Source organism: Archocentrus centrarchus, chromosome 18 (assembly GCF_007364275.1).
Source record: "Archocentrus centrarchus isolate MPI-CPG fArcCen1 chromosome 18, fArcCen1, whole genome shotgun sequence".
Lineage (NCBI taxonomy): Eukaryota > Metazoa > Chordata > Actinopteri > Cichliformes > Cichlidae > Archocentrus > Archocentrus centrarchus.
The window spans coordinates 22,899,535-22,926,611 of record NC_044363.1 but is presented as its reverse complement, the minus strand read 5'-3'; the positions used below and the strand labels follow the sequence as shown (position 1 = coordinate 22,926,611).

The following is a 27,077-nucleotide window of genomic DNA, read 5'->3' as shown; positions in this document are numbered from 1 at the left end:
TTGATATATATATTGGCTTCTTGTTTGATGTAATTTGGTGAAACTTAAAATATGCTTTGTGTTAATTAAAAACTTATCTTGAGGCCTGTATTCTTCTGTTTGCCACTGCTACCCTATTAAACATGTGATTTGTCCCATTGGTGCATTTTATCTGCTCAGCGTCCAGGTTTCAGTTCATTTACAGTCTATAAGTATAGTGCCCCACACTATTTAACCAACCAATGGGAATAAAAACTAATAATTTAAACAAAACCAAAGAGATTAATTAGAATACATATTCAAAAACACAAAAACGTATGAATATGAGCTGAACGTGAGTGCCCAGCTCTAAAACAGCAGCAGAGACGCTTTTATTTACCTACTTTAGAATAAAAATGTTGGGGAGGTTACGTAAAAAAAACCCGAAGGGGTTACGTGTTTACGTCACGCGCCGCGTTGGCTCGCAACAAGTGGTGAAAAGTTTTCAGACCCCCCCCCGTCCTCCCCCACCTCCCCTCCTGTATGTTTTTGTTGGGGGAAAAGTTGTTGGGAGTTGGGTCGTGTGAATGTAGCTTGTCGGTGTTTTTTCTTCGCCCCTCGGTAACAGGGGGAATGCGAGTTTTTACTTCGGTAAAGTCGAGCTTTCAGGCAGGGTTTTTTTTTACTCCTCGCGTCCTCCGGCTCGGACCTAAAATCTCGGTGGCCCTCCTCATCGTTTCACCTCTGCCGTCGCGTTAGCCACCGAAGCTAGCTCCGCCGCCAGCTAACTACCCCACAAAGTTATCGCTACCTCGCCTCACGGTGTGTGTGTGTGTTTCTCGGAAACTTCCAGGTCGGTAGAAAAAAAAAAAAAAGCAACCGCAAACTGTAGAGATGGCGGAAACCAAAATAATTTATCATATCGACGAAGAGGAGACTCCGTATTTGGTGAAGATTCCAATTGCTGCCGAGAATATCACTTTGCTGGATTTTAAACAGGTCCTGAACAAGCCAAACTACAAATTCTTCTTCAAGTCTATGGACCAAGACTTCGGGTGAGCTGCTGTGATTTTTATATATTTTTTTGTGTCCCCTCCTCTCTAATAGAAGAGAGCTGTGCGCGTTGCATGCAAAATAAGTAGATTCATCATGCAAATGATAATGTAGGTACACAATTTTGGAAAGCAGCACCTTTTTGTTTTTTTGTTCCTGGACCCTCTGGTACTAACATGCATGATTAGTTTGGGAGAAAAGGGAAAAATGCACGGCTGTTTGCGTGTCTAAAACACACGCAATCCCATCTTGCGTGCAGTTGCGGTATATTTGTAGCGGGGGGGTAACTTATAGTTGAGGGACACTTGAACATGCATGAAGCCAGCCGGTCTGGCCCCCATTCAACCCAGCCTGTTCCTTAATCAGAAAGTTATGATGACTGGTGATGAATATCGAAGTGCTTCTGCAAATACTAATGGATGAATGCATCCAGCCTTGGGACATTTATCAGAAAACATCATCATTACAATGGGAGGCATTCCCCTGTCCCTGCTGCTTTTCTTTGCCCTAATCCTCATGGCTCCCTCCCTCCCTCCTTCAGTCCATCATCTGCTGAAATCCTCGCCTTTTCTTTCTTTCTTTCGGGTTTTGCCTCCACTCTTTAACACTTTGGCCTGCCAGCCATCCTTTCACCCCTCCCCACCCCCACCCCCAAAACCTAACCTCCCCCAGAAAGAGCCGTCTCCTCTCTTCTATCAATTTAATCTTGCTGTGTGTTTTCCTTTAGAGGAATGCATGTTTGTGGTTTATTCACCCAGTGAGAGACCCTTAAGGGCTTCTGTTAAATACATTGTAGTCTTGGACAAAGATTTTGTCTGGGCTATTTGCCTCTTTCACTCTGTTGGATGGCACCATTGGAGTCTGTGCCAAGCCAGTCCTAATACCAGCCCAGAGATGAAGTGGATGTGTTGGCTTTTCATGGGGCTTTGACAGAGCTGGTGGGCTGACATTAGCTGTCAACAGCAGCAACATCAGTAACCAATTTTTAGAGATCTGATGTAATAAAATGCTATGCATCTGGTCTAATCACATGTACAACGAAACAAGTTGCAAAATGCAGTTTACTTAATGTAGCTGCATTTTAGAATTTAAGCATATACTGTACTTAAAAGATGGAAAGTTTTTGGATGGATGAACATAATTTTCAGGTCTGAAAAGTGAAGCTAATGTAGAAATGCCTTCAACTTCCATTCTTTGAAATAATGAGCAGGGGGATGATGACTCCTGGTTCCATAAAGAAGTTATGGTTCCCATTTTAGTTAAAAAAGGATACAGCACGGTATGCTTGCTGTTCTGGCCCTTCCGACTGGCTCCATACCTCAAAAGTTTGGTGTGGGTTCTTTGCTTATGGCTTTGACTCCTCCTCTTATACCAGCACTGATGTGGACTGTCTGAGTGGTCACACCTATTGAACAGGAGAATATGACCGTGGGTACTTACACCCTCAGTGCTGGTATAAATGGTATGGAGTAGGGCTGCAACTAACGACTATTTTGATAGTCGATTAGTCATCGACTATTGAAACGATTAGTCGACTAATCGGATTATGAATCACATAATTATGAAATGTCACTTATTTAGATACCAGCTTTTACATTTTGCATAAGGTTATTTAAAATGTGGTAGTAACACATACTTCTTTCAAAAGTTTTAATCAGGTTTGCTGCTGATATAACTTTAACAGTCCATTTTTCCAACCATAAAAAAAAATATGCAGTACTTTTTCGTCCCTGTAAAACAAAGTTGGCACAGTTTCACCAGTATCCCCCCCTCACTAAATGTGCTACTGAATGCTATCCGGTCTTTAAGTCTGACGTCATTTCTGGGTCCAAATGCTTCTAAATAAACAGCAATGGTATAACCAATGACTGGTTATTATTAAAAATGATTCTAACATACCTTATCAACTGCACCCATTTCCGCTTCTCTTTCTCATCGGTAAAATCACAGCTGAGTGTGTTTTTTTTTTTTTCGAGTTAAAACAACCAGGGTCACAGCATTGCGGAAAATTGATCACGTGACAGTTTGGACCCGGAAATGGAATTTACGTCATCACTTAACAACCGGATTGTGCATGTGTGAAGCCCGCCAGAGATAGACGGAGAGGAAGATGTCTCACTACGTTAAAAAAAGATCACCAGTAATAATAAACGACTATTATCGACAATTAAATTTGTCGTCAACTATTTTTATTGTCGATTATTGTCGACAATGTTGACTAATCGTTACAGCCCTAGTATGGAGCTGTTTTTGCACCAAGCGACCAATGTGGCGAGCATAAATGGACCTTTAGGATGGGCCTATCTTGTGTTTAACAACCCGCTGCTGTATGAGTGAGCAGCAGGGCTGGGTGATATGGACCAAAAATAATATCTCAATATTTTTTAGCTGAATGGCAATATACGATTTATATCTTGATAATTTTTCTTTGCAAAAGGTATAAACAATAAGGCCCTTCTGAGTCAAAGCTGCATGTCCCAAATGTCACACAGACACTTTTATTAACATTCAGCTGTAGATGTACATGAGAAATTGCTCAAAATAAACTATTGGCATATTTAAATAATAATGCTCCTCAAATAAATGAATGCTTTTTCCCTCCATAACAAAAGACTAACAGCTGTGCTATTTAAATGTAAACAGAAAAGATACAGAGCAAAAACAGCAAAAGGCTGACTTATTCTTTAAAAAGACTATCACAGCAACAGGCCCAATTAATTTGTTGCTAGTCGTTTTTTTGGAAAAGTCACTAGGGGGGTCTGAAAAGCCGCTAAATCTAGCCACAAAGTCTCTAAGTTGGCAACACTGCCATGCTGTCACTTCCTGCATGATTGACGAGTGAAGCGGTGAGGCAGAGAGGCAGGCGGTGTGAAGCTGGGAGAAGAGAACAGTGAACTGGTGGATCTACAAGTATGATTGTAACATGATGTAGACTATATCAATATAAACGATATTGTCTCATCTTATATCGCGTTTGAAAATATATCTATTTCCTAAAAACTCAATATCGCCCAGCCCTAGTAAGCAGTGTCCCTCAGTCCCTCTGAATTGTGCATCTGTGTAGCACCTACGTCGTAGCCCATGCAAGTTAGTGACACTGTTACCAGTCTTTATACCTTTTGTGGGCTGCATCTTCGGTGATGTGTAGTTACATTTCTAGGGTGCATGTCAGGTTACAGCATAAGGTTTCAGAAGGAGTCGCGTTTATGACGTACATATGGTGTAGATTTAATGCAGAGGTACGAATCCACTGTCAGATAAACCGAGTCACCAATTTTTATATCCAGTTTTAAAACCCTAAGGCCTGATTTAGGCTTGTGAGTCGGTCCTACGTACGGAACCAGAAATCCCCTCTGAACCCTGCACCTTAACCTACGACATAACCTGACACATACCTCTCCACAAATGTAACTACATGTCAGGTCGACACAGCCCACAAGGATTGTGTTTACCACACAGGGTTCAATGGTGATTTCCGGTTACGCATGTAGGCCCCGCAAAGACCTGACGGAGAAGTCTAAATCAGGCCTAAGATGGTGACGACCAAAGCACTCAGCTCCAGGATTCGCGATGAGATTTTACTAACCAATAGGTGACGTCAGAGTGGTTATGTGTATCTTTTATATGAATTGTCTGTCAGTATAAACAATGCTGATGCACACTGGTGAAAGATACACCAGTATGTTTGATGGCCATGTTTGGCTTAGGATTTAGGGCCTATTAAGGTCTGTTAAGGTGATGCTTTCAAGTGCTGTTTAACCAACAATCCCAAATCCCCAGTCCAAATATTCAGTTTGTAATTACTGTATGTAACGATAAGAAAACAACTTGAATGACTTGATGCTCTCCTCACTGAGAGTAATTGGTTATTGTCTGCTGAATTTCCTTTCAAAATCACCACAAACTGAAGCTACCAAAAATATCCCATGAAGTTTGCAACTTTAACAAAAACTGAACATTATAAACGTTCCAGTGTGAGGATTTACTGCAGGCCTGATGTATTAGTTTTAGCTACGTGTACCTAAATCTGTGTGTGTGTGTCTGCAGCTGTTATGTGCACAGTCAGATCTTTAGAGACCTTTTCAATCAGCGTCTCTCTTTATTATTTCATCTTTACTAGACTTTCTAAGTTAGCTGTTAAATTAAGAGCTTGTCCCTGTGTAACCGGGCAGCACATGATTATGTTTAGACCCTGTGTGCTTGTGTGAGGACTAAATGTTAAATGTCTCAAACAAGCCACCCTCTAGAAGCGCTCTCAAAGACTGTATGGCCTGTCTTTAAGTTAAATTGTGCCGTCTGGCATCACACTCTCTCATTTGAATATCTCCAACTGAGTTCAGATGAAAAATTTCAAACATAGCTCTGAGTCAGCTGTCCAATCAAAGCAGGGACGTCTTTTTTTTTTTTTTTTTTTCCTCTTCCCCCTTCAGTCTCCGACCCAGGAGAGGAGTGTGTAATAGTGTGTGTGTTTTCATTTGTCCTGGTACAAGGCCAGCTGTCGAGCAGATCTGTGTGTGTGGCGGTGGGGGAGCTCCATGGAGCAGAGCAGGCCAGGGCTGGTGCTGGGAACCTGGACCTGGACAGGGGCCATTTGCTGGGTGTCTACAGGGAGAAGAAAGGAGAGAAAGAACAGGGTGGTGTTCACTTAGAGTCACTGGATATTCTGCTGTATACAAGCGCTGTGAGAGGGGATCAGGGAGCTGTTTGAGTAAGATTAATTGTTAGAACAGCGATGCTGTGTTGAGAGTGAGGAATTTAATGGTAGCGAGGGACTTGGAAAATGGTAGTCGGCAGGGAAAAGCTTAAGTTAATCCAACAAGACTCTGCATATTTCAGGGTTGTTTGTGCATTGTGGTCGAGGCATTTCAGAGTGTGTGTGAAATGACTTTTGACTGTGGTGTCTTGTTTGTTTGGAGGACAGAGGAATGAAGGCAGTTTTTGCTCTCTGCAGACAGCTGGTGCATCTGTTAGTCTCCTGTCTAGGTGAATTATTGTAGTGCTGACAAAGTGTAATGGATGGAGGAAAAGATCTTTTTGCTACGTCAGTAGCCACATAGCCAGAGCTCTCAAAAGCTGCTGCAGATCCTCACCAGTGCCCACAACAATCCGGCCGTGTGCTCGCACTCACCCTCAAAACCAGCTCTCAACAGCTGCTTACGTGGGCCCAGTGAAGCCTGACCAAGTCTCACACACTTAAAAGGAGGTACGTTGGCATGTGAAGCTGGAAAAAGGAGGCGGTTGAACAGTCAAGTGTCCTCTGTGTAGCACTTATGCCCAGCTCCGTCACTTGGAACTACTGCATTAACGATGCAGGGAGAAAATACGCAGCTGAAGCCGGGTGGTTGCCTCTCTGTAAACATGGAAATCTTGGATGGAGGAGGGGGAAAACTGCCAGACGGATGTGTTGTCTTTAAAGAATTTAGACCATGTTGGCTATTAATGTGAAGTAGCTGCTGTTATCTGTAATGGCTTTGCATGCAAATTTAGTTGACCAGGTTGTGTAATTCACAAGCAGGCACAAAAAGTAAGTGTAGAGTGTGTGTGTTTTAACGCATTGTGGTAAAAGAAGAAATTCCTCAGTGTCTGTGAAGCACATTTGTGATGTTTGTTGTTAGTGTGCTGATTCATGGCTCCATGACGTGGGTGGTATTTTGGAAATAAGATTAGAAGTAGGATCCCAGTGATAAGCTTGTACTTACATTAGTGTGGAGTTTAATTTTAATGGAGGCCAACTGAAGCTAAATGAGTTAATGGCTGCTTTAATATTCATTTAAACCACTAACAACACTGCAAAATTACATTTAGATCATCTTGGGATACATGCAGGGAAACTAAAGTCGTGAAGGCTATTGGCCTTTTTGGGGCCTGCCTTTGTGTACTGCTTGAAAATTTGCATTTTCATGGCCAATCAGCACCTCATGAAAGACTGCACCAGTTGTATTCACACTCTGCATTGGTGAGCATTCGAGCGTCTTGTTAAACTGAAGCATGTTAAATAATTGCCTTCATGTCTTCATTTGGGGTTTGATTTATTTATTTTTTTTAAAGAATAAGTGCATTTCTGTTATTCCCACAGAAGAAAACTGATGAAATTGTGTCAAAGGAGGTAACGGGTAACAGATCATCATCCCCAATGGTCTTTTCTGTAAAGAGCCAGTATAATTCAATACAGTTTAATTTTATATATATAGTGCCAACTCACAACAGCAGTCACCTCAAGATGGTTTTTATTGCAAGATTAAGACTTTACAATAATAGAGGAAAAACCCCAACAATCAGAAGATAAGCCCTGGTGTCCTAGGTTAGATTTCCTCTACCTCTGCTGCACAGTCCATACCCCAAAGTACCCCCAAAGGGGAATGGATGAATTCAAAACATTTTTTTTTATAATACAAGATGCCCCTATTCCGTTTCAGTGCACTGAATGTCTCCACTTTATTTTTCAGTCATTTATGACCACACTAGTTTCTCTTCTCTGCTGTCACCAGACTTCAGAGGTGTTGTCCTGCTAGTTTGGCAGCACTGGTGAGGTAATGTGGTGTGTTATGTATTTAATTCCCTAGAATAACCAAAAACAGATATATTATTTTATCTTTAAACCAGTTTTTTTTTTTCTCCCCTGTATAAAATAATTTTTGGTGCCACCCAGAGAGGTTCCAGCCAACCCTGGAGGAACCCCTTCTTTTCAGATGGTCAAAAAAAACAGGAAAATCTATAGATTTCTGACTCCATTGCCTTTACTCTTCATAGCTATTAGTCTAACTGGCCATTGTAGTCATCCTCTAAAGGCCCATTTTAGAGCTAGAAAAAAAAAAAAACCCCTTTAAACTGATTCTCTTTTTTTTCTCTAGAAAAAAGTACCTCAGGTTCAGTTGCCGTGCTGTCTTTCTTTGCCAGGAAAAGCTTAAATAGGCGACTCATTACTTGACAGCCATCCTTTAAATGTCCCTCTAATGTTTTTTAGTGAAATCATTTTAAATATGAGTGCAATCTGCTGCAGCTGCATTGATGTGGCTGTAAGCTGATCATTTACCCAGATGGTTTTTGGAGCTAAACCTGGCATTTTGATTTGCTGCAGCTGTGTTGTTTTCATAGTCTCATGTATTTTATCTGATGTGTCAGTAATGTAAAGTGTTTACTTCTCTTGCGCTTTCACTTTTTCCTTTATGACTTAATGTACGAGCGTAGTTTTCAGCCTTCATTTCACCACTGCACTGCACCATACAGACCACACAGACACATCATGCCATAATGTACGAAAAGCACGACAGTTCAAACTGACCAAACCTCCCTCTGCGTCTCTGTTCTTCAGGGTGGTGAAGGAAGAGATTTCCGACGATAGCGCCAAGTTGCCATGTTTCAACGGCAGAGTGGTGTCATGGGTAAGAGATGATAAACTTGCTGTATATTTTCTTTTTAAATCAGGAGTGGAAACATACACGTTTCCCTCATAACCTTTTTTTTTCTCCCCATAATTTCCTCTTGAGGCTTATCTGAAAAATTCAAGACTTAACTTTAATCTCAAGAATTAGCCAACAACATCATCAGCCAGAGGGTGTTTGCAGAAACCACCTCTTCTTTTTCCTGTCTTCCCCCAGACCTCCTTCAGGGTTCAGTCTTTTCTAACCAGCAGCAGTAAAATGAAGTAATTCAATTTCAGATTTTTAGCCATTAGCTTTGCATAATTATATGTCATCAGAGAGTTTGCACATCTGGTCCGGGCTTGCTCTTTGGTGAATGTTTGGAAGCTTGGAAATCATCTCCAGAAAAAGTGGGAAACCTGAACTAGAGTAAGTAACTGCCCAGGTGAAAACAGGCGGAAACAGACTCAGCAGATGTATAGGAAAAATGTTCCTGGAGCTTTATCAACTGTCTGAGTCACTGGTAGTTTAGCTGGACTGTTAGTCTCAGGCTTCAATAAGTCTCTTGTTGCTTGAGAATTTTCTTTAATCGAGCGCCTTGATCCTCCCGTTTTCTTTGCGTGATATTTTGTTTCTCTTTTGGAACATTTTAAAGAGATTTCACAAATGATGAAAGCACGAGAGGCACATATGTCTGTGTAGGTTCTCAGTTATCCAGGTCAGAGCAGTCTCTTGGGGCTTGAAAAAAGGCAACTGGACTACTTTAAGTGTCTTGAAGACGTTTCACCTCTCATCCGAAAGGCTTCTTAGGTTCTAAAATCAAATGGTGGAGAAAAACTGAAGAAGCCTTTTGGATGAGAGCTGAAATGTCTTCAAGAAACCAAGTCGCCTTTTTATTCAAGGTCTCGAGACATGAGAGGCACATTTTCTGTCTGTATTATCCGGGGGTTCATCTGGAAAGAGACGTGCAGTAAGGGTGATACATGTCCTCCATACCCTCATAAATATTTTCCATCATAGCTGCCCTTCCATGCAGCTTGAGAGGTGCTTTTTTTTTTTTTTTTTTTTTTTCGGTACCGGTTTTTGCAGGCAACCTTGTTGTGATATTAAGTTAAATAACTGGGACTCTATAATATACTCAGCTGGTACCACCATTACAGTTGTTTTTCAGGAGTTTTAACACCGAGGTCAGTAGAGATAATGTGCTGGACTGCTTTATATTCACAGGTATTTTTAGTGTTGTGCCGTCTGCCCTGTCTGCAAATTCAAAGGCTACAAAATTAGAAACAACCAGTTTATTAGATGAATATAATGTAATCTAGTGCAGCAGTTCTTCAATAAAATTACAGCCTGAAGTCCATCCAGCCATCTTCTGCTTGTTTATCTGGGTCCGGGTGGCGGGAGCAGCAGTCTCAAGCAGAAATGCTCAGACCTCCCGCTCCCTGTCTACCTGCTCTAGCTCTTCCAAGGGGACACCTAGGCTGTTCCACACCAGCTGATAGCCCTTTTCCACCGACACTGTGCCAAGTACTCGAGCTTTTTTTCCACTGCAAACTCACTCGGTGCTCGGCCAAAAAATCGGTTCCATTCCAGCACCATAAACTAGCTGGTCTGGAACCAAGAAACGTGTGACACAAGCGGCAGAAGGGCCAGAAGGACGTGGCTGTGTGTATTACACACGAAAAGCGCATTGCTTTTCATGGCCGTGAATTAGGTTCGGCCCTAAAGCTGAACTTGCTGCTTAGTATCAGTTCATAACAGATTAGAGGAAGCAACGAGTGTACTTGTCTTGTTCGTAATCGCTGTCTGTGGCTATACCTCTGTGCTCCACACAGATGTTGAAGTAGTTTTGTTTGGATGGAAAAATATGTTCTCAGCACAAGAAATAAAGTTTGCAAAAGGGGAGCGTGTTCTGCCATGTTTGTGCCCTTTGGCTTCCATTTCCAGACGAGGAACCGCCCACACCCACATACGTAAATGATCAGCTCGCAAAGCAGTGGAAACGCAGGCTCGTTCTTAAGGGGTTTACTGGTTCCCTGGAACCAGCACTGGCACCAGCACCGGCACCTTGTCAGTGGAAGCGTGGTATGAGTGATATAATCTTTGCAGTGTTTTCTGGGTTTGCCCTGGGTCCTTGTCCTAGTAGGGCATGCCCGAGTCACCTCAACTGGATCCTTTCACTGTGGAGGAGTAGCAGCTCTACTCCCGAGCCCCTCCCGAACAATCCGTCTCCGCACCTTATCTCTATGGCTGAACGCAGCCGCCCTTCGGAGGAAGCTCATTTCCTTCCGCTTTTGTCTGCCGTCTTTCAGTGAGTACCCACAGCTCAGGGCCGTAGGTCAGGGTAGATCGTAGATCGACCGGTAGATCAACAGCTTTGCTTTAAAGCTCAGCTCACTCTTCACCACAGCGGACTGGTGTAGCATCTGCATCACTGCTGACGCAGCATTAGTCTGTCACTCTCACCTCACTTGTTAACAAGACGCCTGGGGCAGTCCACCCTTTACTGACTGAGAACCATGGCCTCTGACTTGAAGGTGCGGATTCTTAAAGCACAATGTAAATAATAAACCCAGATGAACCCTGAGTGTTCATCTTATGCAGTGCTAACAACCCATACTTGGGTTAAGAAAAACTGAGGCTCAAATCTAGATGGCTGCAGGTCCTTATAAAGTTTTTATCTTAAACACACATTTGCTAATAAAGGACATTATTTTTTTTCTCTTCAGTACATTTTGAATGTGTCTTAAATGTTTTTAGGCAACTCACAGCTAAAAGTTCTACCACCAGTGTTGCTATTTTCACCTTATCTACAGATTTATATCCTACAATGTGACTGCATTGTTAAGCTGAGCTATTTTGGAACAACTGGACTCCCAAATTAGAAGGCTGTACCAGCAGGAGAGCATGTATCACAGCTGTTTACATGCAGCAATGAGTGATTTAGCCTTCTGGAAACAGGTAGAACAGTATTAGGTCCAAATTCGGCAGATGTATATAATTTAACATATGCAAACATTTTTAATGAACATGTCAAGATTTAAAAAAAAAAAAAGCATTTCTGAGTTTGCCAAATAAATCATGAAGGCAAATGTTTCTCCGATTGTGTTAACTGATACTTGCACTGACCAGCATGGCTTGTTAGCAGTTACAGCACAGCGAGTTGCCAGGTACAGATTTCATACTTTCCATTTGTTTTGGTAGAAGACCCAGTTGTTGTACTCCACCCTGTGGTTTGCATTTGAATAGAGACAAAACACTGAGACTTGGCCTAGATAAGAAGGGTTGGGGCTGAAGCATCTGTTAAGTGCATAAGAACTAAAAGAGAAGGGGAACAAAGCTCAGGCACCAGAGGGACTGATATGTGATCTGCACAGAGAGGCGGATGAAGGGATGATGAGTGTTTCATAGTTACAGAGCCATCAATGGAGAGGGAAGAGCAGGGAGTGACTCCGAAAAGTGGGCGAACATGCTTGTGGACACCATTTGGTTTTGTTATGTTGACAGGAAATGCAAAGCTTGTTTATATGAAGTCACTGAATGCACCAAACTTCCCAAAATCTGGAGCTCATGTGAAGTTTATAATAGGAAACTTTATGTGTGGGCTCTGCAGTGATGCTAAAAAGCCTGAACTTTATTTCTTTACACCAACATTTCTTCCTTCGCTGTGTTTCTATGGTTCATGTAATTGGAAGCTATATGCCATTCATCCAAATTGTTAGTGTGTGCGTGCGTGTATGTGGACACTTGTTGTATAATGAAGAGAGACAGGTTAAGTGTAGGATAGCATTTCACTTTGCCCTTGAGACGTTCATCTGAAAAGAGTACTGTGTTTGTGTGTCAAAGTAATTGACATTGTACCTGTTTTTTTTTTTTTGTTTTTTTTTCTTTTTCCTGCCTCTACCCTCCACCTCCCTCCTTTTCCTCCTCTCATTCCTCTTTCACCCTCTCATCTCTCTGCCCTCTCTTACTTTCTGCCAGTTTCTCACCACTGCACATACTTGGCTACTTTTTTCCTAATACTTTCCATCCTGCTTCCCTCGACCTTTACCTCAGTTTCTTTCTTCTTCTTCTTTTTTTTGTTCTCTAACTCTTATTTTTGTTCCTTTTTATCCATCAGTTGGTATCTTCAGATACTCCTGCAGCAGAGCCTCCAGTGGCAGTGCCCCCCCCTGTGGAGACAACTACCCAGCCTTTGCCCCCTCCGCCACCCCTTCCACCCCCACCTGCAGAAAGGACCGGGGGCATCGGGGACTCCAGACCACCTTCTTTCCAGTAAGCAAAGCACATGCACACACACACACACACACCTCTCACGTCAATCATTTACAGTATGCTTGCCTGAAGCTTTTGCAACACACTTGTGCTCCTCTCATGGGTTTAATCAGAAACTGTAACTTTACCTGAATATATCACTCTCACAGTATCAGCTTTATGCACGAACACGTAACCTCATTTGACACCGATCTTAGCCGAGGCCACCCCTGTTATTAAAATGAGGAAAAGCTTTCAATCCCAGTGTAGATGGATCTGATTTAAAGCGTTCCCTAATACAGTTTGAGTATGGTTTTGGCATATTCAAGAGCTTCCATTTCAAAGTGCTTTGAAATACTATTAAGTCTGAAATCTGGGCTGCTTGTTTTGGATCATTTGGAGTTACTGCAGCAAACCATAACATCACCATATTAAGTTCATATGGCAAATGTGTCAGCCAACAGTTTCCCAGTCAGTATTTTTGCTTTAACTGTGTTTTGGAAATATCTGCTAATAGCAGTGCACCAGCTGGTCCCTCATGTTGTTTGCCGTCAGGCACTGGGCAGGTATTGTACAGTGGGTTTATCAGAATCTGGGCTGAGACGAAGGCTACCAAAACATTATAGTTTCCAGCTGAAAACCCAAACCAATGATCTGAATGAGGCTTAAAAACTCTTGAGCTAACTGTAGTCAGGCGGTGAGTCATTTCTCACCTCACATGTAGTCGTTTAATCTTTGAAACCCTCCCAAAGTTGTAATTAGGACAGTTTTTTAAAAAGTAAGAATGCAGTTTGAATGTTAAAGTGAAGTAGCTAATAATTATTTGTGTCCAAGTCTTTTATTTACGTACTTGCACACAGAAGCTTAAAGTGTGTTTTGAGAGGTGGGGGATCAGGTGTAAAGGTGCAGTGTGGGATCCAGAGGAATCCAGCTGATTTTTCTGTTTGTGGATTTAGCCAGGTGAATTCAACAGGGTATAAGCAGATGTTTCATTAGTTGTATGACAGGTTTCCAGCATCTAGACAGCATAAAGCTGGTACAAAAGGTAGAGTTCACCGAATGACTCTGATCAGCTTCATCACTTTAAATGCACATTGATGTCTGCTGCCCTTGCTGACCATGAACACCACAGTCTGCTCTGTACCAGTCCAGCATTACTGAAAGCTTCACCACAACAGTTCATCCTTTATCATTACAGATAAGCAAGTATATCTGTCGATACCCTTTTTGTGAGTCATTATTTATCAAAAAAGACTGAGGAAGTGAAGTTAAAAAAAATACTAGAGAATTTAATCATAATAAAAATGCTATGTGGACGTGAATAAAATTAAGAATAAAAAGATTAGAAAAACGGTATCTATTTAAAAAGAAAGGAGCTTTTTACTGTTTTTACTTCTTTAATATGTTATCTGGTGTTAAGTCTGGTTTAGGGGTCGAGTAGTTTCGCTCTCATCAGTGCAGCTTCAGATTCCTGTCATGCGCTCAGATGTCTTCTTTGGCTTCAGGAACACAGCCCGGTGATTTTTAAATCTAATTTAAATTTCTTTTTAACTTTCTTAGATGTGCGGTTTGCAGTCAGTGGAGAATTAACCAGATTATTTTTTTCTTTCCATGATGTGTTTGGAGCTGGGCCAACACCTCACTGCTCACACTTTAAAACTCAGGCAAAATCTTGCAGTTGTTGGGTCTGATAGTGTCACTGAAGAAAAGTCTCAGTGTAACCAGCTGGTGGGTGTGATGGGGCGGTCTCCAGGGTTCTTAATGCTGATGACTCAGTGAGAGTTAGCAGCCTTTATTAGCTTATTGTCAATGGATTATCAGTGTGTATATATATATCAGACCATTAAGCCACGAGAAACTGCAATATTGAAATTCAAAAATTTGGGGAACAGATCTTTAAACATTAAATCCCATAATCTCATAAATCCAGTATTAGTTGTGTTTTGAAGTTTTGCAGTTATGATTTAAGGAGTGAGTGTAGGCAGGCAGTGGGTTTGAATGCTAAAGACAAACTAATTATCATTCAGGCTGACTGTGTTGCTTAAAAAAAAAAAAGGAAATCCAGGTGAATGATGGACAAAATGAAACGCTAACTGTGTCATCATAAATAAAATTACACTAGTTGGAGTGCGCTGTAATTGGACGTGCCGTGATGGAACATTTTGCCTTCCTTTGTGTCCAAACTTTGTTTTAAATGTCTTCACATGAAGCTGTGCTGATACTAGACCAGTGAATGTTTCAGACCGTTTCTCTTTTTAACGTATGTTAAGGTCTGCTGTTGCACTGTATTATGTCAGAGGCCTCATTAAAGTGACCAGCAACTTTAATACAAGCAGCATGAGTTGTTTAGCCCCACTTTTGGTGGGCAAAGAATGCTTTAAACTTGTATTAAGGTATTGAGTTGGTATTTAAAGTGGAACTATTCTGCTTATTTCCAGCTCTATAGTTATATTCTTAGACTGTCAGAGGAAGAGTCTAAGGATCTTATGCTCACCCTTGGTGCATTCAAAGTCCTTCTAAAAGAAGGCCTCACGCTTCCACGGCCATCTTGAAATGTCTCAGGACACTTACTTCAACAATTATACAGTTATTCTTAAATAATTCTTGTTAATAATTAATGTAAATGTGTAAATATGACAGAAAAGAGTAATAAGTTCCCTTTAACTGCAGAGTAGTCTAGAGCTTAAAAAAATGGATGGACTGCTATCAGCTGATTCTGGTTTATTAAACATGTCTCCTGGCAAATCCTGACAGCAGAATGCCTTTGCAGAAATGTGAACAAGATGTTGGAGATAACTTGGGGGGAAAAAAATGCCTCTTTACAAGTTTGTCCAGCAGAAAGCAATGACAGGCTGTCTTTTGACTGTTAAAATACTCTGGAAATGATCACAGCTGATTAAGTGCTCCTCGTTGGTCAACTACTTACTTTATCAGTCATGGAATTTTTTTTTTAATTAACTGGAAGCACTTACTACTTTGCTTTGTTTATTTATTTATTTGGGGCCCCACATGTAGGATGTGTCAGGTTTAATTAGGCCCATTTTAATCTGGGGGAAGCTGTTAGACATTAGGAGAAAAAAACAGCTGAAAAAACAACATTGAAAGAGCAGGTAATTAAAGGAAGAGCACGTACTTTCTAGACTACTCAAGATGCACACATGCATAACATTTAAAAAAATATTTATGTAGTTAGAAATGCTTTTTAAGTTCTAAACAGTGATTACTGCAAATTCAGTGTTGAAATTCAGTCATGCTCTAATTCTGCCTGTAATTGTGCTCGTTTCACAGCCCCAATGCAACAGGCAGCGTGGAGACTTTGGACGACCAGACTGAAACCGAGTCTGTAGTTTCTTTCAGGAGAGAGAGGCCTCGGCACAGAGAGAGCATGGAACAACACGGTGAGAAATGGCGTATCACGTTGCTGATGAAAAACATCTTTTTAACACAGTGTCCTATCAAGATTTGGCACGCCTCCACCCTCCAGACACTGAATACGAGCTGATATAATCGGGGTGGGGCGGGGGGGGGGGGGGTGCTGAGATGTGAGGAATGTTTGTAATCTAGGTAAACTCTGACTCGAGCAAACATGAAAATTCACGTTGATTATTTTCTCTCTCGTCTTTGGGGACTCTCGTGCGACATCCCAGGCCCTCGTATGAACGGCCAGAGTCGTCTGGAGCGCCACCTGGCAGGATATGAAAGCTCCAGCACCGTGATGAGCAGCGAGCTCGAAACGACCAGCTTCTGCGACTCCGAGGACGATGACACCATGAGCAGGTGAGACGGTGATAAAGGTTACTGGGAGAGATTTCCAGTTTACTAAGGAATTCATAAATGTAGTCTGTATCCCACAGTGAAGAAACGGGAGAAAACATTGAACATGGCTGTCATGGTAAATTGGCTGTTTTCTCTCTGTTATCTTTGCTGATTTCAGACAGAAGAGGCGAGCCTGTTAAAGGTTTATGAGCTTTTTCTCTCCTCTGACCTCACACCTTTTGTTGAACTTGTAGGTTCAGCAGTGCAACGGAACAGAGCACCGCCTCGAGGCTTCTTAAACGCCACCGGCGACGGAGGAAACAGCGCCCCCCGCGGCTGGAGAGGGTGCATACAGAACACTTATTTTGTGCAAACTTTTAGGGATTTTTTTTTTTTTTTTCCCCTTCCATCCCTACTGTGTTTAAATATATTGTGGTGTAATGTTATTGTCTCCTTCTGCAGGCCTCCTCCTTCAGCAGTGTTACAGATTCCACGATGTCCCTGAATATCATCACAGTCACTCTCAACATGGGTCTGTACCACACTTGTGTGTTTTTGTTTTTCAGCCTCAGTTTGTTTGAGATGTGCAGACTTCAGTACCACAGTTCAGCTTTTTAAACTCATATCTCAGGTTCTTTTTTTTTTTTTTGACAAGTGTTTACTTCATCTGAACTCTGTTGTGATTCCTCATCCATACAGAGAAGTACAACTTCCTGGGTATCAGCATAGTGGGTCAGAGCAATGAAAGGGGGGATGGAGGCATCTACATTGGCTCCATCATGAAGGGAGGAGCTGTGGCTGCTGATGGACGCATTGAACCTGGTGACATGCTGCTGCAGGTGAGGAGGAATGAAGGCTTAATCCTATATAACTGACAGCGTGTTTTTTTTTTTTTTTTTTTACTTACTGCTTAGGTGGTGTCTGGATTAAGATTTGGCAGTATAGTTGTAGGTTCTGAGATAATCTGGGTCCCATTTCAGGAGCTTTTCCAGTCAGTGATTCCAGTCCAGATCAGTTTGTCCACTTCAGTTGTAATTCTTTCCTTGTCTATATTATTATTATTATTATTATTATTATCATCAACAAGCTGGAACAAGGAAATTACTGGCATGTTTCTGTTTGAAATGTCTTTGATTAATCAACTACCAAAACAGTTGGTTGTTATTGTTCATCATCAGTAACAACAAGCAATTTGAATCCACTTATGAGTCCAAATAAACTCTTTCTTATGCCTCATTATCCCTACCCCTCCTCCAAGGTGAATGACATCAATTTTGAGAATATGAGTAACGACGATGCAGTGCGGGTCCTGAGAGAGATTGTACACAAACCAGGGTAAGCTTCTTTGTTTTTTTTGTTTTTTTTTTCCTCTCTCTTAGATGTTCACAGATGTTTCCAGATGTTTTGTCAGTATGTAAGCATTTATTGAGATCAGAGATGGCAGAAATAGTTTCAGAATTACACCACAGTATCCATCCATTCAAGAAACTGTGCAATAATTATGTTTCTGATGATGTAGAATAAAAAATACTCAACAGGCACCAGCACTTATAAGTGTAAGTAAATGAAGGGTGTTTTCCCTCCTTTTTTTCCAGTGAGCTCCTGTCATTGATGACACACTTCGTAATTTGAAGTATGAATCTACTGAAACAAGGTGTCAGCAGCAGCATTATGGTGCAATAGTAGTGACAGAGTTAAAGTCAAATGTAAGCACAGAAGTAGCCTAGGCAGGGTTTTCCCTGGAAATTAAAAAAAAAAAAAAAAATACCAATAACTAAAATAACTTAACTTTATAACATAACGCTTCAGCAGCTGCACAATATTGTCACATAATAGTACTGAAAATTATTTTTTACCTGTTTTATTTTGGGTTGAACTTCTTAACCAGCTGCTTAAATTCCACCCTGAAACCACATCAGTAATTTCCATCCACTGTTTGCTCCTCCTGTCATATGGCGTGCTCCAGGGATGCTCAATGCAGTCATTTGTTTACATTTGGGTCGTACATCATCAGCTGTTAAGCGTCTTCTCCTTCGTAGCCTGGTTGTAGTCAACAGTGTGTTTTTGCCTCAAGTGGTGAAACGCGTTTGTTGTTTCCACCTTCAGTGGGAACCGTTTCCTTGTGTATTTTGCAAAGTGCTGTGTTTTGTTGACATAACTCCCTTTTTCAGGTACTAAATCGTCATCAGAGGCTGACGTGGGGCTCTCTCTGAGATGTGCTCGGGCTTGTTTTGTTGTTGTGTGCATTAGGGAATACAAACGCATGGCGTTGCTATAGCAGTGATACAATGACATTTTTGTATCCCATAACAGTTTACACCAGTGTAAGATACGCTGTGGCACAGCCCTAGTTGTGATGTTTGCGTGCTCTCTTGCAGGCCCATCATCCTCACAGTGGCTAAGTGCTGGGACCCTTCTCCTCAGGGCTACTTCACTCTGCCTCGCAGTACGTACAGCTCAGCCTCTCACGCAGAGCACAGATCCATGTGTGGGTCAGCAACTGTTACCTAATTGGTTTTTCTACTCATGCAGATGAGCCGGTCCGGCCCATTGACCCCGCAGCATGGGTTAGTCACTCCGTGGCTATGACTGGAGCTTACCCTCCCTACCCAGGCAGCTCCTCCCTCAGCACCATCACATCCTCCTCCTCTGTCACCGAGACTGAACGTGAGAGCCTTTTTCAGTCTCCATAATTACCTCACTTTATATGTGCTGTAATTAATCTCCCCTTTAGTCTCAGCCCTTTCATAGCTGCATATTATTTTCATCAAACTGCATTCTCCATGTCTAAATCTTGTCTAGTTTCATATACAGACTCATGATAGTCACGGCCTGAATGCTGTTCATTATTGTGAAGTATCTTTTTCCCTTCTTCAGTCTATGTTCATCTTTGTCTCCCAACAACACTGGCACAGGAGTCGTTTTTCACATCTGTCTTTCTGCTTTTGTCTCGGCTGTTATGTGATAAATGACGTCTGCTGCTTTCCTGCTTTTGATCTCTTTGAACTTCCACTCCTTACACTCTTGTTTTTGGCCCCGTTCTGTTTTCATCTGTCATGCTTTCGTTCATTTTTTTCCCCTCCTGAGAGTTTCCTTAAGCACTCTCTTATCCCTCTCCAGGTTTTGATGACTTTAACTTATCACTGCACTCTGACATGGCATCGGTCGCCAAAGCCATGGCCTCGCCAGAGTCGGGCCTGGAAGTCAGGGACCGCATGTGGCTTAAAATCACCATCCCCAACGCTTTCCTAGGTAAGGCAAAATCTGGAAACAAGGCAAGAAAGACTACACTCGTTCCATGAACTTTTTGTGGCTCACAGGACTTTACAGGGCAGGCATTATGTTCACAGAATTAAAACCGTGTGACTTGTGGGAGGAAAAACCCCTCAAGTACAAACGTGAATGCCTGTTTTGAATGAAAACATGTGTTAAATTGGAATCGCATGCAGCTGAATCACAAGGAATAATTACTACGTGTTTGTCGAGTTTGTGCTTTTTGAAATGAAAATTCAGTGTTGTGTTCAGTCTCTGATTTTTATTACATTTCCTTAATGTACTCAGACCCAGCAGCTTACAGGCAGACCTCAGGAGTCTATATTTTTCTGTCAGAGGTGTGAATTCACCTGGATCCTTTTGAGCTTGTTGTTTTCCCACTAAATTCCTCTCAAAGATATTGAATTTATAAACAATCAACTGGTTAGACTTGCTCTCAGCTACTTTAGGGATATCAGCCAGAAGTAAATCCAGCATCGTTAATGTTTTAAATTCCCCACACAGATACATGAATCAGTGCTCTGCATACATCAAACCACAAACCCTTCAATTTAAAACAAACGCACAGCAAGCAAATCATCACGATGCAGTCACAGCGAGATTACAGACGTGGGAAAGTTCAGTATAAATCAGTGTATTAGCAATAAAATGTAAAACCACACCCAGCCTCATGCTCTCTGGCAGATTGTCACAAAGTCTTTAGCTGTGTGGTGTTGTATATTTGGTGTTGTTGCTTTTGTTGCTCTTTACTGCAGCTGTTACATATATTTTCATATTTGTTGCTTACGGTGAGAAAAATATATAAGCGACCGATCATATCTCAACAAACCCATGAGGTACCACTGTATTTTGTGTGGCCATCTTTATTCTTCAACACAGCCTGAACTCTCTGAGGCAGCTTCTCATTTCTTTAAGCAGTCTTCAGGAAGAGTTCTCCAGGCTTCTTGAAGGACATTCTAAGCTCTTCTTTGGATGTTGGCTGCCTTTTGTTTGGTCTCTGTCAAGCTGTTCCCACACTGCTTCAATAATTTTGAGGTTCATGCTCTGGGGAGGCCGATCCATGACTGATAGTGTTCCACTGTTGTGGGTTTTTGTATCCAGGTATGCTTTTACTGCATTGACAGTGCGTTTGCGATCATTGTGATGCTGGAGCCATATCCAGACTCTTTCCAGATGGTATTGCACTGAGGCTCCAAATCTGATGGTATTTTTCTGCGTTCATAATTCCATCAATTTTGAGAAGATCTCCAACATCACTGGCCGAAATTCAGCCCCAAGCATGACAGAGCCTCCACCGTATTTTACAGTTGGCTTTAGATGCTCACTGTCTTTCCTGACCTCTTCTGTACACACTGATAATTTAACAAAAAATTTCAAATTTAGATTCATCACTCCATCAGACCATTAATCTCTGATCTTATTTTCAGCATTGCCTTTTACTGTTTATATTTTCTTTACAGATTTTAATCACCATTTTATCATCGTCTGATCATGTTCGATTGAAGTAGGGGCACTCACATGGATTATTTTGTGTGGAAGAAGAGTTATGAAGCGTTAAGCACACACAGAGAGCCTGAAACAGGGCTTACCAAGTTTGTGATGCTCATTATCCCTCACTTGGGTTTTAGGTTTTGTCAACCCAGCTAATGCAAAAAAAAGGCTGGCTGTGTCAGAATGTCCTTTGTAGTAGATCCTTTAGATCGCTCCCTTTCGATATTGTGCACTTTCATTCATGAGTGAATACATTATACCTTTAATTTTTTTTTTTTTTTTTTTTTTTATGAATACCGGGCATCTCTGGGACAAAATATTTCTTTATGATAAATCAAATTCTTTCTCTGCTCCAGGTTCAGATGTAGTTGAGTGGTTGTTCCACCACATCGAGGGATTTCAGGACCGCCGTGAAGCCAGGAAGTACGCCAGCAACCTGCTGAAGGCCGGCTTCATTCGACACACTGTCAACAAGATCACCTTCTCTGAACAGTGCTACTACGTATTCGGAGACTTGAGCGACTGTGAGAACTGTGAGTTCCTGGAAAACCCTGACATCAAACACTGACTTAGATCTGTCTGCTGATTTATTTATTTATTTTTTTATATACTTAATCAGAGTTTGCATACAGGCATTCATTGACAGACTAGTGGTAGAAGGGGTTAGACATTTGACGTCATAGTTATCAAAGGATTCTTTAATGCCGTGCCATCCCTAAAAAAAAGAATCTCAGGAAAGAAGACGCTGTCCACAAACTGCAGCATATTACATGTCAAAGGGTGGCATTTGAAGTCATTCGTTGTATAATGATAATTGTTAGTTGTAAATCTTGAAGGAATACTTTTGCTCTACTCTTCATCCTCTCTCGTATCTCTCATGCAGACATGGCCAAATTGTCCCTGAATGACAACGATGGTTCCAGCGGGGCCTCAGACCAGGACACCCTGGCCCCACTGCCACTCCCTGGGGCCTCCCCATGGCCCATGATGCACACCTTCCCCTATCAGGCCTACCCAGCACCTTCCTTCTCCAGCCAGCCACCTCCGTATCATGAGCTCAGCAGCTACAGCTACGCCCCCGGCAGCACTGGCAGCCAGCACAGTGAAGGTAAGCTGAGAAACCAAGTATACTTAGAACCACTGAGGGTAGTTTCTCAAAGCATTTTGCTCTTGAGTCTGTGCCTTTTTAGTTTATCTCTTTCCAGCATTAAATAATTTTTTTCTTTTTTTAAATACTTCAAAATCTATTTTTACCTGTATTTATTTTTAGTGATGTGCTATAAATAAGTGAGCAAGCTTTTCTTTTTTGAGAGAAGTGTTACTCATGAAATTAAGCCTTTAATGACAGAGCTAAATAGTGTACTCTGACATTGTGTATCATATATCCTGTGGCTCTGGATGGCTGCATTGGGGTTATTAATCATAGATATAATATTTGGAAAAAGGAAAAATGGGACACATGGGCCTGTTGGTTCCATTTCTCCCATTTTGGGCTTTTTCTTGGCTTGGATGGAGGATGACGGTACATCTCTGACCCATGTCCGCTAAGAGCAATGAGTCTGCATTATATTATTTTCTGACCATTTAATGAATACAAATGAAGCTAAGTAAATGAGGCACTATTAATAAAATATTTTACTGTTTTTTGGCTTAAACCTCTTTGGTGTGTGCCAAAAATTCCTCCACAGGAGAAAAACTGCATTAAAAAAAACCACTACACTACCTTGTGTACTTGCTTTGATTAGTTTAGACAAAAACTGTAACTGTTAAGTTTGTTGATGTGTCTTTTCAGCCAGTTGTCCCAAAAAAAAAACTAAAGAAGGGATTAAAGAATCGGGAAAGACCTCTTCAGCCCACTTACTCTACATTAGTCAACATAAGTCATTCATTGATGAAACTGAAACAAGGTTAATGTTAGAGCTCTCCTCCTGGTATAAATACGTTACTTTTTCTTGATGCTAGAATTGAGCGATAATGTCACTCCCCGGGTTGTTTCTCTCTGCCTCCCTCATCTGTGCAGAGGCGCACAATTTCGTCTCTGCTGTTCTGTCTGAGCCATCGCACAATTCAGTACAACTTTAAATTGTTCTAACCCACCTCCACCAGGTGCTGCAGCAGTCAGCTGTGTGGAAAAGGGTGTGAACATGCACGAGAGCATGGCAGTGTAAAACCTTGACATATGCACAGTCTCAGCAAGTTACCGGTTGTTGCCATCAAGGCTCAGATTTGTTTGACATCTCATCAAACGTTTTCTTTCCTGTATTCCGGCAGGGAGTCGGAGCAGCGGGTCGACGAGAAGCGAGGGTGAGCGGCGTCGCAGCAGTAAAGGTCCTGGCAGCACTGTGGGTGGAGGGGAGAAATCCCCCTCCGGTGGCGGTGAAGGCGGCGGGGCCGACTCGCGCTCCGGCAGCGGCAGCGAATCGGAATACTCCACACGCAGCAGTCTGAGGCGCGGCCACGGTTCAGCCGCTCCCAGTGAGCACAGCCACGCCTCCTCCCAGCGCTCACATCATCACCGCATGCCTCATCCACCCCACATGTCCCCCTACCCACCAGGAATCCTGCCTTATAACCCAATGATGGTGATGATGGTACCCCAGCATCCGCACCCGGCCATAGCCGCCCACAGTCTTCAGCACACGCAGCCGATACCGTCGGCTCCCATGCACCCCGCATTACCCCCACCGCCCTCCTCCACTCCCGGGGGACCCCCTGGTGCGCCGCCCACTCGTGACCTGGGCTCCGTACCCCCAGAGCTGACTGCGTCACGGCAGTCGTTCCACCTGGCCATGGGCAACCCCAGCGAGTTCTTCGTGGATGTCATGTAGTTTTCTGTGTGTTTGGTGGCCGTTCATGTGAAGTTAGTGTTCCCACTTGTTTCAACGAGGATCTGACGGTAGCTTATTGAGCTCACATGTGCCTGTCGGAGTCAGGGCACTAAATTTGGTCAAACAGGGTTTTAAAATGAGAAAGACAATAGAACAAAACAAAATTGATCCAAGTACCAAGTGTAGCTTCTCTTCTTCAAACCTACTACAGAGCCACAGCCTGTTTTTCTTTTTCAGGTCTAAACCCAGGAGGTTCTTGTTCTCCTCCTAAAGAAAACTCTCAGTACAATATTTAGCATCCAATCATTGCACTCCTTAAAACACTAAGGAGTGCAAGCCATGTCCCCCTTCAGCCGCTTACCTCCGAGCTGCCGATGCACAAACAGCAGAGACCACAGTTTAGCACTAGAGGGCGCCAGACACATTCAGAGATGCTGTGTGCTTGAAAAGTACATCTGGTTTTAAGTGCCAGATTTATTGGCTGCACGGGAGCAAAGCAAGTCCCTTTCCATTGTTGTTAATATTTCCACACTCCAGGTACAGAAAATAATCCATTTAGTTCCAGCAGTGTTTGACAGCGGGCCGCTCTCTATATATATCTGTTACTCCTATGTAAATGCAACTTTACAGACCAGCAAGCTGTAATGTGAAAAAAAAGAGGTCCAAAAATTTCAGGGGAGCTTGTGTTTAGTAATCACTGTCTAGGCCTAGTCATGAGAACTCTTGTTGTGAGAAGTATGGAGTTTGTTTGTTTTTGGGGTTTTTTTGTTTGTTTTTTTTTTTTGGTATGGGGCTACAGAGACTCGATGGTACTCGTGGTACTACACTTCCACAGTGGTACTTTTTAATTACATGCAGTGTATCTCTACAGTAACTGTGATCCAAATGCCCCAGCTCTCCATGCTTATTTTTATGTTACTGACTCGCATTATTCACCCGTTCCTTTTTGTATGTGTGACCTATATAATTCATGTATAACCCAACTAACTATTAAGGTGCTAAATGAAGAGTCGACATTTCAGAAAGAATGACATTTATAGTGTCACATTGTTTGTTTGATTTCATATTGCCACCTTTGCTTGTGTATTTGAGAATAAATTTGATACGTACTTACTGTTCAGAGGTGTTTGTTTTTAACTGGGGAAAAGTTGGTTTGTGTACATGAACTTTCTCACACAGCCAGCTGAATAAAAACACTGACAGACCCTGGCTCAGGTTTAGACTGCAGAGATACTGTAAGGTATGGGACGCTTGAATTTAGCTTAGCAACAGACTTCTTCAGCTTAAGTTCATTAACAAACAATCAGTTGCTATATTCTCCTTTAGGGGAACCAGTGTTGAAATATAGAAGCTTTCTAGTGGAAATATTTCTGAATTTATTTCAGTGTGAAGCAGTTAGCTCCACCTTAACCACCAAAGAGCATTTGGATCTTTTTCTCAAGTAGCAAAACCAGAGTTAAAGAATCCTTGGACTACAGTATCAGTCTGGCCTGGACTGTTGTAAAACTACTCTTCCCATGAAACACTGCGATTAAGCAGCATTCGGCCAGCCACAAGTTGTTTTTAGTCCACTAAAACATAATCAAAGGTGGTCTGTGCAGCGTGTATCAATTCAAGTGGTTGTCTTTGACAAAGAAACTGTTCTTGAGTCAGTTTGTTCTAACTTTGATGCACCTGCAGCACCTGCCAGAGGCCAGCAGGTCGAACACTTTAAAGACTGTGTGAGCTGTCCATGGTGCTGTTAGCTCTGCTGAAGCAGCGGGAGGTGTAGATGTCCGCTGGGGAGAGGAGAGGGCAGCCAGCAACCCTTTGAGCTGTCTTGCCTACCCTCTGAAGCCTCACCTTGCCTGCCTCAGTGCAGCTGCCGTACCATACTGTGATACAGTACATCAGCAGGCTCTCAATGGATGAGCGGTAGAAGGTCAGCAGCAGGTTTGAGTCCAAGTTCCTGAGTACCCTCAGGAAGTGAAGTTGCTGTTGAGCCTTCTTGATGACAGCTGTGATGTTATCTGTCCAAGAGAGATCAGCAGAGATGAGGACACCCAGAAACCTGAAGGTGTGGACCCTCTCCACACGGTCGCTGTTGATGTAGAGGCGGGCTGGGTTGGGTCTGCGCTTCCTGAAATCCAGGATGATTTTCATTTCATGGTGTTCAGTGCCAGGATGTTTTCTGAACACCAGGCTATCAACTTCAGGACCTCCTCTCTGTGGGCTGCCTCTTGTTTCCCCTTGAGATGAGTCCGACACACTCTATTCAAACCGGACAGGAGGGGGCACTCACATGAACCCCAAACCTGCAGAAGAAGAAAGAGGAGAACCATCGAGGTCCATGGCCCGTTCCTGTGATGCGTTCGCCATATTGGATGTGGCAGATCTGTGCTGTAAACTAAGATATGTTTATTGTCATTGTACAAAACAATGAAATTTTGTTGGAGCAATCCTCCAGGTGCTGACACAATAAATACAAAAAACAAACAACAAAAAAAGGTATATATATATATATATATATATATATATACAAAATTAAATAGAAAGTAGAAAAATATATAAATAAAAATATACATAATAGGATAAATAAGGATCTGGCATTTACAGTGAAAATGGCAATAAACTGTTTATTTACAAAAAAAACTGAGTGCAGTGTGCTAAGGTGGCATAGTGGATGTGCAAGTGGATGTGAAGGTGGAGCTATAGTCTGTAGGGTTTGTTATTGTCAGTGTTCAGTAGTGTAACAGCTCTATGGTAAAAGCTGTTTTTCAGTCTTGTGGTCCAGGTGTACAGTGTCCTGTAGCGCCTCCCAGAAGGCAGGGGAGTGAAGAAGCAGTGTGGGTGTGTGCTGTCCCTGATTATGGCTGTGACCCGCCTGGTGCAGCGGGTCCTATATATGTGCTCTAGTCTGGGGAGCTGGGTGCCGGTGATGCTCTCATACATACAAGTAAATGAACTGAACCGCCTTCTACAACGTTCTTTAAATTAATCTTCTCATTCACACATGCACTAATAGATACAGGGAAACTGATTATTATAAATATTTAATACTCCATGTATGTTAGGGTGCAGGCATCAAACCAGCCTAAATATTTTGGGGTGTTTACAGTTACCA

At 42.2% G+C, this 27,077-nt stretch overlaps 1 protein-coding gene across 1 annotated transcript; it reads left to right on the top strand.

Moving 5' to 3' along the window:
- Nucleotides 1-852: 852 nt before the first annotated feature.
- Nucleotides 853-25,083, top strand: dvl2 (dishevelled segment polarity protein 2). The gene is made up of 15 exons (XM_030754069.1): nucleotides 853-1,013; nucleotides 8,324-8,393; nucleotides 12,493-12,647; nucleotides 15,915-16,024; nucleotides 16,274-16,403; nucleotides 16,637-16,727; nucleotides 16,845-16,914; nucleotides 17,082-17,221; nucleotides 17,641-17,717; nucleotides 18,761-18,828; nucleotides 18,915-19,049; nucleotides 19,503-19,634; nucleotides 21,503-21,679; nucleotides 22,030-22,254; nucleotides 23,418-25,083. Exons 1-15 carry the CDS (start codon nucleotides 853-855, stop codon nucleotides 23,972-23,974), a joined length of 2,298 nt encoding a protein of 765 aa, XP_030609929.1. The 3' UTR covers nucleotides 23,975-25,083.
- The last annotated feature ends 1,994 nt before the right edge of the window (nucleotides 25,084-27,077 follow it).